We start from the raw sequence: 16,330 nt of genomic DNA, 5'->3' as shown, positions 1-16,330 counted from the left end.
GTTTCCTCCATAAAACGTGATTGTTGGGTTATATAGGCCAAGCTGTTTCTTTGCTGCTAAAGAGAGATGCTTTCTGTCTGAAATCTCAGACTGAAGCGATCGCCTGAAGTTTAGGGCGAGCCGGGGCTGAGCTCCCTAAAGCGACTCAGGAGGTACCGCAGCAGAAGGCAATGCACGATGGACGGTTGCAATTAAAACAAGAGTGTCTTGATGGAGAACGGTGGAAAACATCCTCTCTGGGTGACTTCCCGTACACCACGGCAGTGGCTGTGTCTGAGTGCAACGTGAAAGGAGCTAGAGTGGTTTACATGGATGTGTGAGCTCCTGTTTTCTGGGGTTTTCACACCATTTTACATGGGCAGAGCCAGCCGTGGTCCCTGTTGCACCAAGTCGCGAGAGATGCTCCGGCCACGCAGGGGAGCCGTTTCCATGGCAATTACTGAGTCTCATGAATAAGGTTTGTTTTCTTATGAATGAGCAAAGCCCTGAGTTGTGCGAGAGCTGGCTCGGGGCATGCCGTGCCGTCACCTTCCAGCCGGGTCTCAAGGGAGGACAGGACCACCCCTAGTAAGGCAGTGCCCTTCAGGTCCCGCTGCTCCTGGCTTTGGAGGGATCCACCTCAATTTTTCCCTTTTCCTGGCTTTTTTGGGTGAGCCTGGTGCTATAAGAAGCCTCTCTGGACCTTGTGTTGTGCATGGCCCTGGAGAGGCTGCAATGACCCCACACACCCCTGCACTGGACCACAGCACCAAGGCATGGGCAGACACACTGGAAATTATATTTTGGAGAGCTGATCCCCTGGAGCAGGATAAATTCCTCCTGGATTTGGCTCCTTTTAATCCCCTTTTCCCAGCTGGATTTTCCAGCATTGTCACCGCATCTTGGCAGCGCTGCTTGAGCCTCTCCCATAACGGATGGGATCAGATAATGTTACTTCCCCAGCTTGGCTGCTCCCTGCTACGCCACCGGCACAACGCGTTAGAGAAGATGAAAAGCGCACTAAAAATGGCAATTTCTGCCAACTTGGCAATAAAAATTTAAGAGGCTTCAATTAAGCAACAGGTTTGAAGATGGAGCAATATTGTTTAATAGGACTCTAGTGTGCCTTGGAGACTCATCCCCTCGTAATGCTTGCATGGGACAGAGAGCATCAGCTACCAACAACTGCAGTATCAAAAGTGTAATTACAGAGGCAGGAAAATGGGACTCGGGGTCTGGCAGTGATCTCTCTGAAACCCATATTTCCTAACAGGGTATAGGCAGTGGCATTTGAAAATTAGGAGCAATTGAATAGTATTTCCCATGTTTCCTAACCCTCCCTCAGAGCATCTTCTACCTACGGTCTTACACATCCTCCTGGAAAAACATTCACTCACTGATTTCTTTCCGTTTCCCTCAGTCCCACACACTCTCCCAGTTGATTTCCTCTGGTATATCATCAGACTCTGAATTAATTCAACAACAAGAAGCAAAACTGGCAGGCTGTGGTGGCTAGCCGCATAGAAAACTTCATTGCACAGGAGCAGTTCAAAGCAGGAGATGTACAGAAATGATTGCACGTCTGCTTTTGTAGGGCAGCAGAGTGGTTTTGCTTGGAAAACAGTGTTAGGAGTGAATCAGCCTGTTCATAAAAAGACACAAAAGAAAATGGGTTTGGAGGCAAGCGATAGAAATGACTCAGGGCCAGGAATGGTGCGTCTGAATGGGGAGAGATTGGAAAGGGCTCACTTAGGAAGGAGGTCAGTAAGAGAAAACGTCAGGGATGTAGATGAAGTAATGCTCTGGGTGCTCCTGCTCACCCTTCACTATATTATATGGATAAGAGGATTTTTTTAAAAAGATGGAAAGCTGCTCACTGAGGACAGGAGAGCTTCAAAGGGTCCAACTCCCACCACACAACCCCCAAATTGGGCACCTCTGTAAAAGTTTGGCCAATATGTAGTGCAACAATTACAGCCAACTGTGTCCGGCAGAATGAGGGGGAACAATTTTGCTGCCTATAGATATGCCAAAGAGGTGAGCAGGAGGGAGAGGGCAGAGTTTATTGCAATTTAAGACTGAGTTTGCACATGAGCTAAGGGTACAACTCATTTAGAGGGGAGCTAGAAGCGAGTTGTAGATGGTCAGTGCAGCAAATGCCGGGAGCAGCCGTCCAGCGGGTCCTGGGAACAAACCCGGGATGAGGCTCAGAAGGGGCTGCCCTCAACTTTTTGCGGAGCCACAGGAGGTTTCAATATTGCTATTTGATTTGCAAAATTATTTCCAAGGAAACGGGGACCCAGAGGAGCCTGGAGCTCCAAAATCACATTTTTTTCTTCTGGTGCCTATTCACCTCCAGCACCCGGGGACTCAGGAGCTATATAACTTCCCCGAGTTCTACTCAGGGGGACCTTCCAGGGGCTGGAAGGGCTAAGCTCTTGTCCTTAAACACAACTTCTTTGATACTTGTGTGAAGGGAGCAAATGGGAAGGAGCAGCTGTATTGCACCCGGCATGGCAAAGGGAGACTGCAAATAGGCAACTTCCAGCATCATTAACTGGGAGATGGTGCCAACGAGCTGTGTGTACGCTGAGCTTTTTAAGCATTTTACAAGCACTAAAGCTGTCTGGGATTGAAATTCTATTAAGTTGATGCTATTTGATGTCTCATTAAAGAACGGAGGTTTCTGGTTATTATTTCATTTGGAGTAAATGCAAACACACCCCATATAGACTTTGCGAGATTCAGGGTGAGGTTTGCATCCCTCCTTGCTGATCACTGCCCGAAGTTTGGTGGCATCAGGTGGGGACCCACGCTTGGAGGAGGCACGAGAGGGGCTGAGCCGTAGGCCAGAGCCGAGTCAATGCAGGATGTATCCCCAAAGCCAGATTCATCGCAGAGCCTAGCCGCAAACTGGGCTGAAACTGCCCCAACTTCATGCTGGCAACATCTCCACCATGTTCCCACATCTTCCCTATTGCATAAAATTAAACATGCAGAAAAAATAGAGATACCACTTAAATTTAAAAAAAAAAAAGACCTCTCCGGCTGCAGACAGATGTTGGCAGTTCTCGGGAGGCTCCGTGCCAAGAGCAGCGCGCGAAGGGCAGCAGCGTGGCCAGGAAAAAGGGCTGTGGCAGGGAGGAGGCTGTGCTGGACGGCCCCTGCCGCCACGACCCGCTTCCCCTCCGTGTTTGCCAAGAGCAGCCCTTCCCTTCCTTGCGTTTTGGGCAAGCAAGATCCATCCCGCTTTTAAGGAGACAAGTCAATTTGTTCCTTTTCCTTTTGGCGCCTGCCAGTTCGTAACCGATTGTCGTAATCCCTAATAGCCAGGATCAAGAGAATTTAAAAAGCATTTCATTAATTAATTAAGTATTAACAATTGCGAAAGTGCGAGGACGCGGGTTTGTCAACCTCAATTAGAGACTGAAGCTGAATTTCTATAAGCGTGAGATGGCGTGGTGCCGGGGAGGGGTATGTGCCCTTGGAAAGCTGCCACAGCAGCGGAGCAAAATTAGAGCTCAGCACTACTCTCCTGCAGGAACCGAGGGCAGAAACTGCCCCTGCTGCCTTTACCCCTGCTTTTGCTTTTGATTTTATGGGTTTTTTTCCTTCAGCTTTGAAGAAAAGTCACTTGTCTTTGGTGGTAACAGAGAGATAGATTGGCAGGGAGCAGCTCAGCATCCTTGCGCAGCTTCCACAGGTCCAGCACCGGAGCCCTCCTGCCAACCTGAAATTAGCATCACCTGGAAGAAGAGAAAGCGATTCTCTCAAGACGAGGAGACCTCTGCGTGGCTGCACGCTGTGCAGGAGGGGCTGCAGGGGAGAGGAATCAAATCCAATTAGTGTCTCTCCCATTTACGTTTTGTATGTGGCCGTGGTCTGTGGGATTGCTCCGTCACGCGTACTCCTGTTTGCTGGCTAGCGAGGCAGGCTCGGCTCCCCGGCGTGCTCTTCCAGGCGATGCAGCGGCCTCGTTAGCATCGTGGGCAGGAAATTCAAATGTCAAATGTCTAAAATGAGTTGTTCGGGCAGCTCTCTGGGGCCAAGCACTTTGGATGTAAAGGCTTTGCTTGAGGTTGCAGCCCCATTTTGGTGAGGAGGGGGTTAAGGAGGGATGCTCTTATGGATGGGTTCACCATTGCATTAACCCCAGGGTTTGCAGGGTAGTGGGAATCCTGCGCCAAGGTGGGAGAGGCAACGGGAGCAGGGATGGGGCTGGTCTGCCGGGGGAGAAGCCACAGGGGCTGGAGGGAAGAAACTTGGGATCCTGCTCCATTGCACCTTAGGGCAGGAAACCCTGCGGAAGAGTTTGACCCCTTGGTTTGAGTCTTTGACTGCAAGGTGCAATATTTGATGGGTGAAACCATACGTGGCTCTGGGGCTGGATAGTGTCTTCTTTGAAGGATAATGGGGAGTATTTCAGAGGATGCAACACACAGCAGTCCTGGCAGTCCTGCCTTGTACCTGTGAGCGATGCTGCCGTGGCTCTAAACACAGACAGTAACAAAGCAGCTGCCTTCAGAGATAATTGGAAAGAAAAGGTCAGGACAAGCGTTGACTACATCAGAGACTTGGTACATTGGTGCCTGCTCACCAAAACCACCTAGGAAATGAAGGGAGCTTTCCTGGGACCAAATTACCTTTGGTTGTTGAGGCAGGATCTGGGAAATGTGGCTCCCCTATTCTCTGCAGAGCCCCATCCCTAATGATGTGCCTTCTCCCTCCGGAGAGGTCCCGCATCCATATCTGGCTGCTGATCAGTCGAGAGTTTGCTTCTGATTACAAATTACAGAGCACGAGGAAAGCAACGAGTCTTTCAAGCTGTAATTACCGTGGAGGCTCCAGGTAATAGCCCCTTGATGAGCCCCTTGGAGAGAGAAGAGTTCATTGACTTGATCAAGGGAAGGGAGGGTCCAACCCTGCCAGCCCAGGGAAATTTGTCTCTAAAATCTTGCCTGTAAGCACAGATTTGCCTGTCATACTTCAAATGAACCCTTGCTGCAGCACTGCTTCCCACCGAACCAGTGATGGAGGCAGGAGCTCATGGATTCCCGGTGCCGGTCCCCCAGGTGTGGGAGATGCTTTGGTTACACCCGACACATCCCGGGGTTCTGCTCAGAGGCAGGGCCAGCAGCAAGAAATCCCTGCCCTGCGATACAGAGATGTAAGAGGTAGGGATTGATATAAAACAAGGCAGCACCAAGGTGCCTGTGTTGCACCCGATAGGGCTCTGCTTCATGGCCAGGAGTTTCACTGGGGAAATTTCCTTTAAAAAGTAAAAATTCAAGCTTCCCTGGAGTCTCCTGTCAGTCCCAGATACAACGTGCTTTTCTCCAAAGCTGGGAAAGCCTTTATACTGCAGAGAAAAAAATTCCACCAGTGTTAAATGTACCAAGAGGCTTTTTTTGCTCTTGAGCAAAAATGAGCGATTCAGAGAGCGGTGGGGAGCACAAAAGTCTTGGCATGTGGCAGGGGAGGTGTGCCGCACCTATTCCTGCTTGTTTAGGAAGCTGGAGAAAAGTGAATTGCACACACACAAGTGTGCAAGTGTGTGCATGGGGTTGTGTGTGTGCCAAGGCAGCAAATCCCCAAGGAATGCCACGCTTTTGGGGAGATGCAAACCAGCTTTGCTTCGCGGTATAGGGGTAGTTGGTGCTCATGGTCCTGGCTACAAAATGGGCCATAACTCTGTTAATGAAGTTGCATTGATTAGGGTTTAATTAATCATTCAGCCTGTGCACGTCCTGCAGACGCAGTGCCAGTTCAGAAGCACCGTGGCTCAAATCCAACACTGGCTGAGCAAAAAAATATGTAAGCTAAATATCTGATCGTGACTCCATCGTTTTCTGATCCCATCACCTACATTCAGAATAAAATTTAAAGGGCTTAAAAGATTTGTGTGTAGCTGTGCTTGGAAGAGAGCTGATACCATCTGAGACTGCAATTATTTATTCTCCTTTATCATACAACGTGCAACATATGGGCCCCTCTCTCCACCGCAGATGACTAAATGATGGCATCTGGTACTCTATTATATTGCAAGTGTAAAGCAAATGAGAAAAGATCCCCTTCAAACAGCACTTCGCTATTGTCACAAAGGTGCTCTTGATATTTTCATTCCAAGGTGCTGCTTTGCTGACTTTCAAAACCATCCCATTCAGGCATGTTTCTTGGAGGATGCTGAGATTGCTGGGAACTGGGGGGGTTTTTTTTTCCCTTAGTGCCTCAGCTGGTCCCCACAGATGGGATCCCTCCATCACCTGCTGCATCTTCGCACCTGGTGTGGATATTGTCTGTTCTTCAGATTGGACCCGCTGAGCACAGAGATCAGTGTGTGTCACTCCGAGCAGCTGAATAGCTCTCGCTGCTGTTGTTTTTCGAAGCAGATTGAGCAGCAGCATGGATTTAGGCAGATTTTGGGAATGCCAGAGCTCATGTCCCTCAGTGAGCGGCCTGGGCACCTGTGGGCGATGCCAGCTCTGGCATTCAGAGCGTCCTATTTCTTTGCACGTGCAGACCAGGACGCAGAGGCGCTGAGCAGACCGACCACGCAGATCTGCTGTGGCTGAACATCACTGCAAAAGTTTCTGTCTCATTGGCACTTGAGACTGGGGATGATGCTCACAGGAGCCGAGGAAGGGAGTTGGTGATTCCCAGCTGGTGGGGGAAGCAGAGCCAAAGAGGGTTCACCATCACATGGAGACCCCCTTCACCCCTGTGCAATCAGGGTCTGAGCTTTTCTCAGGTCTATCCTTGGGGTCAGGCAAGAGAAGACCTTGAACTATCATCTCATCGTGAGGAGGACCTGTGGCTCATCTAGAAGATGGGCATGTCACAGTGCTGCCACGTCCATGGTTCCAGCTGGTCTGGTAAAGCGTGCAGCAGCCTGTTAGAGAAGTGACTGGGAACCAGTATAGTGCCCATAGATGCAGCAAGCAAAGTGCTGGAATAAGCAAAGTGCCTCTGGATTCCTGGATGGGAACTGTTCATGGCAAAATTGTTCCTAGAGAAGGAATTACTTTGGCTTGGCTCAGCTGAGACCTTGTCCAGCCCCACAGGGCGGGAAGCCTGGCATCTTCCCCAAACTCTCCTTTAGCTTCCAGGTTTCATGCCCCTCCAAGGCAGACTGTTCCCATACCCGCCTGTCCTCACCACAAAACATGTTCTTCCCAACATCTCATCTTTTTCTTCCTGTCTGCACTTTAAGCCCATTATGGCTTTTTAACGTCTGAGTGGTTCATAAGTCAAAGGCACAGGGAGTTTTACCAGCGCCCCAGCACCGCAAGCTGGTGCACAAGGTGAACAGCTTTTCACAGGGTGCTTTGGAGAGCTGCAGCTCTGCTCTCACAAGAGATCTCATGGGGAAGACCTAGAGCAGAGCATGGGTTCCAAACGGCTCACACCATGGTAGTTTTGTTGTAGTTACCCCAGGTCCATGTCTGAAGGATTCATGGGGTCGTTATTTATCCAATAGCATCTGCAATGTGCCTCCACTTTGTGGGTCTTCTCTTTCCTCCTCCCTTTCCCACATGTCTCCAGAAGAAACCCAAAACAAGCACCGCGGAGCCTTGCCATTAGATCCTAGGCTCACAGTCCATCAACATATGTTTACATATTTATTTTAGGATGTGATTAATGTTACTACAGTTTTTAAAGGAATGTTTTTGTTCAGCCAACGTGCTTTGCCAGCACAAAACGTTCTGTGTTTGGAGCAAAGCACAGCAAATTGGACGCTGCTTTAAAACACAAAGAAGGAGGGGTTAGGGGAATGCTATTTTCTGCTCTCTAACAAAGAGTAGTATAAAGCATTTAGCAAAGATAAAGAGAAACGGGAAGGGCTGCCAAGCTGCAGACAGAAGAGGAACAAGGTAGATTTGGCCGTGGGGGTCAGAGAGTGACTGTTTTTCCTCCAGCATGTTCTGGGCTGTGAATTAAGGTTTCTGTGGTGGATTGTGGAGTCCTGCTTATATTATCTCTGCATTTGTGTTAAAAAAAGCGGTAACAGCAGAAGGGTTTGCATTGCACTAGCACTGAGCAGAGCAACTTATGGGCCTCACATGAGGTGATGTGCAAATGGGGGAGAAGACGACAGGTTCCTCATCATCATGGGGTGCCAGGAGGGCGGATAGCATGTATCCAGCTCCACAGGGCTCTCCCTGAGCATGGCTGTTTGGAAAAGGACGTGATTGACTTGTCTGCCTTCTCCAAGGCTGCAGCAAGGTACTGCTCTGCAGCCCAGCACCATCTCCCGCGGCATCACCGCTCTGAGCAGAGCCATCCCTCCATTCCCCTTCTTAAAACCATCATTAAAATTGTGCTCCGGGGGCTCCTCTGTGGCAAGAGGAGGGAGATGCTGCGCCCCACTCCTCGCTGCTGGTCCCCAGTGTCCCCTGACACCCCGCTCCTCCTTCTCTTGCAGCTGACGTACCTGCCTCCGCCGTGGGGTGAATGTCGCTCGTCGGATATGGGCTTAGACTTCTTTCCCGTTTACAGTATCACAGCTTGCAGGATCGACTGCGAGACCCGGTATATTGTGGAAAACTGCAACTGCAAAATGGTTCACATGCCAGGTTAGTGTGCTGGGGGGGGGGGGGGGGGGCAGGGACTCCCTTCCTCCATCCAGGATGGGTCATTAAGGGTTAATGAGTTGGAAAGGGACCAGGGATTACAGGAGCTGGGAATACCTTTCCCTAAGGAAAGAAGGATGCTAATAGCCTTTGCAAAATGCCCTGAAATAGGGGCAAGAAAAGGCAGAGGGACATGGGTCTGATTTCCTCTTATTTAGCCCCAGTTAACACCCCTGGGTGTTATTTCCAGCAGCCCCCTGCTCGGTTTGTAAGAAAAGGCCCCCGCGGCAGGCAAAGGTGGGGCAGACGCTGCAATATCCCTTCTGCCCATCCCCAACCTGGGTTCATTTTGCTAACGGGAGGTCCTTGTGGTCCCTGCGGAGAGCCCAGCGGTCCACAGCTCCCTCGCAGCAGCGGTGGCTGATGCCCACTGACGGATGTGTCCTCTCCGTGCAGGGGATGCTCCTTTCTGTACCCCGGAGCAGTATAAGGAATGCGCAGAGCCTGCGCTCGGTGAGTACCAAGAGATATATCCCTGGGTACCACGGGTGTCCCAAGCTGAAGGGACTTCCAGTAGCCTGCGTCCTCCTGGCTGGCACGACTGGGGTGATCTAGAGCAGCTACAACCCGGTGATGGGGTTTAGTGAGACCCAACTTGTTGGGAAGGGCTGGGTGTACCCTGGGATAAAGTTTCTTCTGGTTCTACTTGGGGCATGGGGCTCCGTCAGCACAGAAACCCTCAGGATAACGGGCACCCCTGGATATGGAGGAGGGGAGCACCTCTGGGTCTGGGTTTGAGTCTGGATTTGGAATAGAGGGACCTGTTCTAGGTCTGGATTTAGGAGACTCAATCACTACATGTTCCCTGAGCAGATGCTGGTAACAGAATGTAGCCTCCAGCAAGAGGCCTTGCTCCAAGATGGTGGGGATGGCCATGGAATGAAGTGGGAGAGAAATAGCCGGGACTGGGTTTCCTGCAACTCCTCTGAGATGTGACTCCTCGGCCCCTCTCTGGGTGGCATAACCTCTGCTCCCACATCTGCTGCATGTCCCTGACTCCGTGAGATCTAACTCTGTGACCTTCTCCAGGTTTGCTTGCTGAAAAGGACAGCAATTACTGCATCTGCAGGACACCTTGTAACTTGACCAGATACAACAAAGAGCTCTCCATGGTCAAGATTCCCAGCAAGACCTCGGCCAAGTACCTGGAGAAGAAGTTCAACAAGTCAGAAAAATATATCTCGTGAGTATTGCAGAAAACACGTCTCCTTTGCTTTATGGGGGAAAAGTGTCTGTAAAGCCCCATTGGCTGTTTAAACCAGCCTGTGTTAAGACCAGACCTTGCCAATGCCTCCATCACCAAACAGAGTTATGTCCTCAAGGGTGAAACCCATGAAGAGATGAGGTGTAGGTTGCTTTCTTTTCAGTACCTGTGTTTCCAGACAGCTGTATGTTCCGTCCCTGGCCTTGTCTTCATAAGCATACTCCATACCCACCAAAAAAAGTGCAAAATCTCCTCTTATTTTGGCAGGGAAGCCCAGTCTTGCTGGCTCTGTCTGAGATATGGCTGCTCTCTACCTAAGTCTGGGCTGTGGACCTCAGGCAGCCACTGTCTTGGACCTCTCCAAGCCCTGAACACATTATTGCCTTGTGGAGGCAGCAAGAGTTATTCCGTATTAAGCATCCTTTGGACTCTTGCTGTTATCATCAAAGTGAGATCCAGAGCTCAGATCATGAGAGATCTTGGGGAAACATTTTCCAGCTTCTGCTAAGGCTTCCAGGGTCCTGACAGTGCCCTATGGTCTTGGTTTCCAGGAGGTCCAAATGTCTGTGGGTTGCTGAGGACCCCAGAAAGAGAACAGTCAGGACAGAGAGGGGTATAAAGCCCCAAAGTCCTTTTTTTTTCTTCTTGTCCCAAAGCACACGAGGCCACCGGTGGCTGATGGGCTGATACTGTTGTCCTCTTTCTACAGAGAGAATATTCTTGTGCTGGACATATTTTTTGAAGCACTCAACTATGAGACAATTGAGCAGAAGAAAGCCTATGAAGTGGCAGCCTTACTTGGTAAGGAGAGATCAGGGGTGCAATTTGATGTCTGTGTGAGCCTGTGCAGGAGTCCGTGTGTGTTTATGGGACAGACAGATGCTATGAGTGGGTGCACAGCTTATGTGCATTGCCTTGAAAATCCCAGCGAGGTCCAGGCACCTTTCTGGCCAGCATGCTTTCAACCCCATCTCTTATTTTCCTTCTAACACCAAGCCATCCCAGGAATGTCCCAGGGACCACAGCTAGTCCATGTGTCACCTGTGAAAGATTAACATGAGCTGCGCCATCTCTGCTTGCTACCAGAGCCCTATTATTTGGAAATCCCGAGGTGGAGTGGGTGATGGGTGCTCTCTGGGGTGCCCCCCATGCTGGAAGGGCAGCGTGTGGAGGGCAGCTCTTAAAACCATCTGCCCATCCCCTCTTACATGCTCCAAATCCATCACCCCTCTGCAGTGATAGCTCTGCAGAACATACATGCTGTGAGCCCTTCTGCTCCTGTTGTGGGTTCCCCAAGAATGCTACGGCAAGGAAGAGGAGGCTGGCGATGAAGCCTCTTTGACACAAGCCTCCTTATTTGTATGACTTTGCATGAGCCTTGTTCCCAGGGCTCTGCGGGCTTTGGGCAGAGTCTCATCTTCCCCCAGTCCTCAGACCCTTTTGAACCACCACTTTGCTCCCAAGCACCTTTTTTCCTCTTTCTTCTGTCTCCGTCTCATGGACAGCCCCAGCAAAGGTCCCATAGCCCCTCCACCCACGGGTGACTTTGCTCTGGGGAGCAACGCAGTTGAACCATGGGTGTTCTGCAGTAAAATCCATGAGGTTCGTCTTCCCTGAAACACACGGTTTGACACAGCACAGCATCTCATGTCAGCAGTTATCTCCCCAGCAGATTCCTGGAAGTCTCCTCTCCCCGTGGTGCCTCCTCCGCAGCCCTTCCCCAGCCCTGGGGGACTCAAGCAGAGACAGCCTTGAGATGCTCCCCTAAAAAAGCAGGCCATCTCCCTTTCCTCTTTTTGGCAGGTTTGGGTTTTTTCTTGGCTCCAGGGGACGTTACCTAATTCTTCTCCAGCATCTTTCTCCTTTCCCCGCCCAGTTTGGGAATTGGGCTTAGGGATTCCTGGGATAAAGCCTGCCATCTAACTCTGACAGATGGCTTCCTCCGATGCCAGCATGCGGTGTTGCATCCTCATTAGGCTTCCAGCTGATGGCCTCGTTAGCAGGAGAAATGCTTTGGTGGCCGGCAACATCCTTCCTGGGATGCTTTTCATGGCATTAGAGCTGTTGGGTGTTGCTGGGGGTCATCCCTCGCATTTCCCCACTCTTCAGGGACGGTAGCACCCAGGGCAGCTGCACCACGGTTGCATGGGTGCCTCTAAGAGCTTTTACCCCAGGGGTGAAAACCATCCACATGTTGTTCTCTCTCCTAGGTGACATTGGAGGCCAGATGGGGCTATTTATCGGTGCTAGCATCCTCACTATACTAGAGCTCTTCGATTATATATACGAGGTAAGACCCTCTCCCTTCGCCTTGTTCCTCCAGCGGGGTGTGGGTTTGCCAGACTTGATACCAGGCTGGGGTGGTTGCAGACCAGGAACCTCCATGCCCACATGGATTATTAATTTTAATTAATGATACTATATAATTAATGCTCCACAATAGTGCTAAATAGTCGGTCACGGCTGTGTAGTGTGGTGCGGAGGTCTCTGCATCAGCGAGTGCTCTCCGTGGTGGGGGGGGCTGGCATCCAGCCATGGCATGGCATTGCCAGGTTCGCTTGGCACCCTGCCTCTGCTAATGAGGTTTGCTTCTCACTTAGGCTAATTAAGCACCACCTTCACGTGTCTGTGCTGCTTCCCACCCTGAAGCTTGCACTGCCTGGGGTGCTGGCTGGAGACCTGCTGCTGCACCCTCCTCTCCCCATCCCCAGTTGGGCTTCTCCCAGCAGCACACTGTTATCATCATCTCATAAAAACACCTTTAATTAATGCCTGCGTCCCAGTCCAGCCATCAGGCGGGAAAAGCAGCAAGGCCAGACCTTGTACCGCTGCCGGGGGGTGGAAAAACCCCAGTCCCTGTTATCTGCTGTCTGCAGCTCTGCCAGCAGCCCTGGAGCAAGGAGCTTTCTAGGAAGCACCGAGATGAGTTCGAGCGTGGTCCCGTGGCTCCACGGTGGCCGAGAGCAGCTGCTCCAGAGAAAAATGCAAGCCCTCTTTAATGGGAATTATTGCAATAAACAGTCCGGAGAGGATGTTGCTTTCTGGCAGCCCTCCCTCCTCCTGCCCTCCAGCAGCAGAGTTACAACCCTCATATATATTTTTAATCTCTTTTTGCCTAAGCAAGTTCCCCCAGTGAACGCTGATCTCAGCCCAGCAGCACAGCTCAGCATCTCCCAGGGGATTTCGGCTTTTCTATGCCGCAGTGCCAACACGGGCCTCGGCGGTCCCATGCTGTCACAGCCTGCCTGCGGGCATCGTCCCTCCAGCATCCTCCGCCACTGCCCCTGCGAGCGGAGAGGCAGATTCCAGCTGCTCTCTGCACCCTCCTGCCATTTGGACTTCTTCCACCGTATTTTTTTCAACAAAATGGGCCACAGTCCAAAATAACCCTCCCTGGAGCATCCTCCTTGACAGTTGTTGATTTTCCTTCCCACTCTTCATCATCACATTGGAGAAGGCTTCGTGCTGGGGCTCAGGCTCATGATTTTGTTTATAAAAGAGGAATTGAGGCAGGGAGAGGGGGTGCAGCTGGATGCACGCCACCGAGGAGCAACCTATTTGCACGAAGATGACCCCAGGGACCCAAACATACAACCGTATGTCCTGTTTTATAGCAGGAAAGAATGAGTTTATAGCTCAGGATAGTTTCAAGGAGGATGCAAACATTTATGGAGACAGGGAGTTCCCAGCAAATTTGGCACATCCCAACCCAAGGTCCTTTGCCCTTGTCCCCGGGAAGGTGCCTCCTGCTAATTCAGCTCATCTGCTCATTGCCTGGTGATTTCAGTGCAATGGCTTTGGGTCCCCTGCACCCAAATATACAATATCTTAGACCTGCATAGTCCAGCACTCTCATAGCCCTGTCTCAGCCCCGTATCGTGATGGGGCCACTGATTTTTAATCCTGTGAGATATTGCAGTCGGGGGTCGTTAATGGCTGTCGCATTAAAGTGTGCCAAGCCAGGTGGGTGCACAGGGATGTCAGGCAACCACGGTCTCTGCTCCGAGCTCGCTGGGGCATCTTGAAAAACCTCTTAATGTTATTAAAGTTGGGATGCTGGCTTTACATTTTAAGACAGTCACTCCCCATCACAGTCCCTTCTGGGCAGCTGTTAGCACTTGGTGGCATTATTCTGCAATAAAATATATTGAAAATTACAAGCATAAAGCTCATAATGGCTTTGGAGTGCAAACAAAACCTGTGCCTCAGTTTATATCTCAGGCTGAATGCACACAATATTTCATTAAAATCGCCTATTCCTGGCTTTCTTGGGGTTCTTTCATAAGAAGGTCATAAACCTTGCAAAGTTTGGATTTTTCCTCTGTTTTACTCCTTTGTTTGATATCTGCTTATAAAACTTGGCAAAGACTTTTCTGTTTTGTTTTGGTTTTTCTTTTTTTCCTCTTCTTTGGGGGCAAACATGGCTTAAGAAAGCATCCTGTCTCCTTGTAGAGGCTCTCCGTGCACACCTGGGGGTTCACCCAGCTATGCCCTATCTGGGGCATCTTCATGGTCACCCATGACAGATATTTAACCTCCACCAGACAGGGAGAAAAGGAATAAAATGTCTTAAAGGTTGCCTAATCTACATCGTTGATCGAATCTGCTCCGGATTTCATCAAGGTGGGGTTCAGTGCACCTCAAACTCATTGCATTTTCAACCAAAGCATTTGTAAACTCTTTGAGATTGCCAGCAAACTGATACAACTGTTCTCTTCCAGTGGGTTAGCCAAAGTCGGATGAAATATTGACCCTAGAGATGGTTTTTTTGCATCGTCCACTCAGCACAATCCTCCTCTTGGTCCTGCCCCAGGGCAGAGTTGTGCTCCTGGGCTCATCAGGGTCCTGAATCCCCAGCACACATCTCTGCATGCCAGCCAGCATCCACTTTGCTTCCTTAGGAACTGACCCAATTTTTCACGTTTTTAGCTTTCTTGGTTGTTTTTTTTTTCTTTTCCCCTATGGATTTTTTTCAGAAAAACACTTACTTTTCAACCTTTCTGGAATTTCCCTTGAAAATACATTCTTCAGCAGCAGTGTCTTACATAGCTGGCATTTTTCAGTAAACCCCCCAATATATTTAAGAACATGAGTTTTGGGGTGGTTTTTTCCATGTGAAGAATTCAGTTTTGACACATGGGGTGGTTTTCTTGGAAAGATTGTCTCCTTCTCCATACCCTTTGGAGGGTGTCCTCCAAACCCGGTGCGTCCCCTGGGGCTGTGCCCCCGGTTCCGTTGGGTGAGGGGGCTCCGTGCCTCGTGGATGCCCACACAGGCATGGCAGATGTCTTGCCTGTTCCTGCCCACCTTAACCCAACCTCCCTCTTTTGCAGCTGATCAAGGAGAAATTATTAGACCTACTTGGAAAAGAGGAAGAGGAAGGGAGCCATGACGAAAATGTGGTAAGGAGCCCCATTGGGAGACAAGAGGAAATTTCCCTGCGGTCAGCTCCGTAGGCAAGCGAAGTCGCTCAATGCAGACGCAGCCTTCAGCCTTGGCTTGAGTTATTTCCGAAGGATTGATGCTATGGCTCGGCCAAAGAAAGGAGCTAGCGGTTGGGGAGGGACAGGGAGCGCCCAGCGGCCCCTGGGGTAACCCTGTCCCCCGCTCTCCGTCCGCAGAGCACTTGCGAGCCCATGCCAAATCATTCGGAAACCATCAGCCACACTGTGAACGTGCCACTGCAGGCCACCCTGGGAACGCTGGAGGAGATTGCCTGCTGACACCGTCCGACCGCTCCACAGTGCCAACACCTAAGGAAGGAAAACTGCACAGGAAAGCAGGGACCGAGCTCAGGTTTGCAACGGGGGCAAAAAAAAAAAAAAAATTTAAAAAAATATATTTAAAAAAAAAGGAAGAAAATCGCTATGCATTAAAAAAAATAAATATATATATTATATATATACTCTGCCAAAACCAAGCGAGAGGCGCCTTGGACTTGACTTGTGTTGTCCTTTCCTGTGGGGGGGTTGTCTTCAAGATGTGAAGGCAGCAGCTCATTTTTGAACTGTACAAAACAAAGAGACCACCACCACCACCAAAAACAAAACCGAAGCCCCGCCATTTCACGTACTGCCAAATGTATAAAGCACTTGCATGCCAGTTCTTTTTATGGCAATATATTCCTATCTGTCTTTATAAGCTCTGTTCCTCTTTACAGTCTCTGATTTTCACTACAAGAAGGAACTCGCGGGCCCAGCCATCCCCTGAAATCACCATTACTAACGTCGTAGGCTGAATTAGAATAAAGAAACAAAAAGTCGCAGCTCTTGGATTCTTCTTACGTTCTTGTCCTTCGTGTCAGTCTGTGATGAATCTTAAGCTAAGCCGGGTCCCCCAAGGCCGGGCCACCGCCGGGGCTCCTCAGCGCTACCAGTCACCCCAAGGTGAGCATCCCTGGAGAGGGGCCGGACCGGGTGGCTCTCGGTGGATCATCCCCCCGGCTGCTGTGTCGTGCTCCTCCATCTGCAGTGCCTGGATAGTCCGTCTGCGGCGGGTGGGCATGGGGCGATGGGTT

General features: G+C 50.4%; 1 protein-coding gene across 2 annotated transcripts in view; it reads left to right on the top strand.

Annotated features, from left to right (window-relative positions):
- The window catches only part of ASIC2 (acid sensing ion channel subunit 2), a 512,156-nt gene extending 496,422 nt beyond the window's left edge, over positions 1-15,734 (top strand). For both annotated transcript variants that reach the window (XM_075036235.1, XM_075036234.1), the window contains exons 4-10: positions 8,402-8,552; positions 9,006-9,062; positions 9,639-9,792; positions 10,523-10,614; positions 12,024-12,103; positions 15,147-15,215; positions 15,435-15,734. In XM_075036235.1, coding sequence (XP_074892336.1) covers positions 8,402-8,552; positions 9,006-9,062; positions 9,639-9,792; positions 10,523-10,614; positions 12,024-12,103; positions 15,147-15,215; positions 15,435-15,536 — 705 coding nt within the window. In that variant the 3' untranslated portion in view covers positions 15,537-15,734. The remainder of the gene's footprint in view (positions 1-8,401; positions 8,553-9,005; positions 9,063-9,638; positions 9,793-10,522; positions 10,615-12,023; positions 12,104-15,146; positions 15,216-15,434) is intronic.
- The last annotated feature ends 596 nt before the right edge of the window (positions 15,735-16,330 follow it).

This window comes from Buteo buteo, chromosome 9 (assembly GCF_964188355.1).
Source record: "Buteo buteo chromosome 9, bButBut1.hap1.1, whole genome shotgun sequence".
NCBI lineage: Eukaryota > Metazoa > Chordata > Aves > Accipitriformes > Accipitridae > Buteo > Buteo buteo.
The sequence above is the reverse complement of the archived record's forward strand: the minus strand, read 5'-3'. Positions and strand labels throughout refer to the sequence as shown.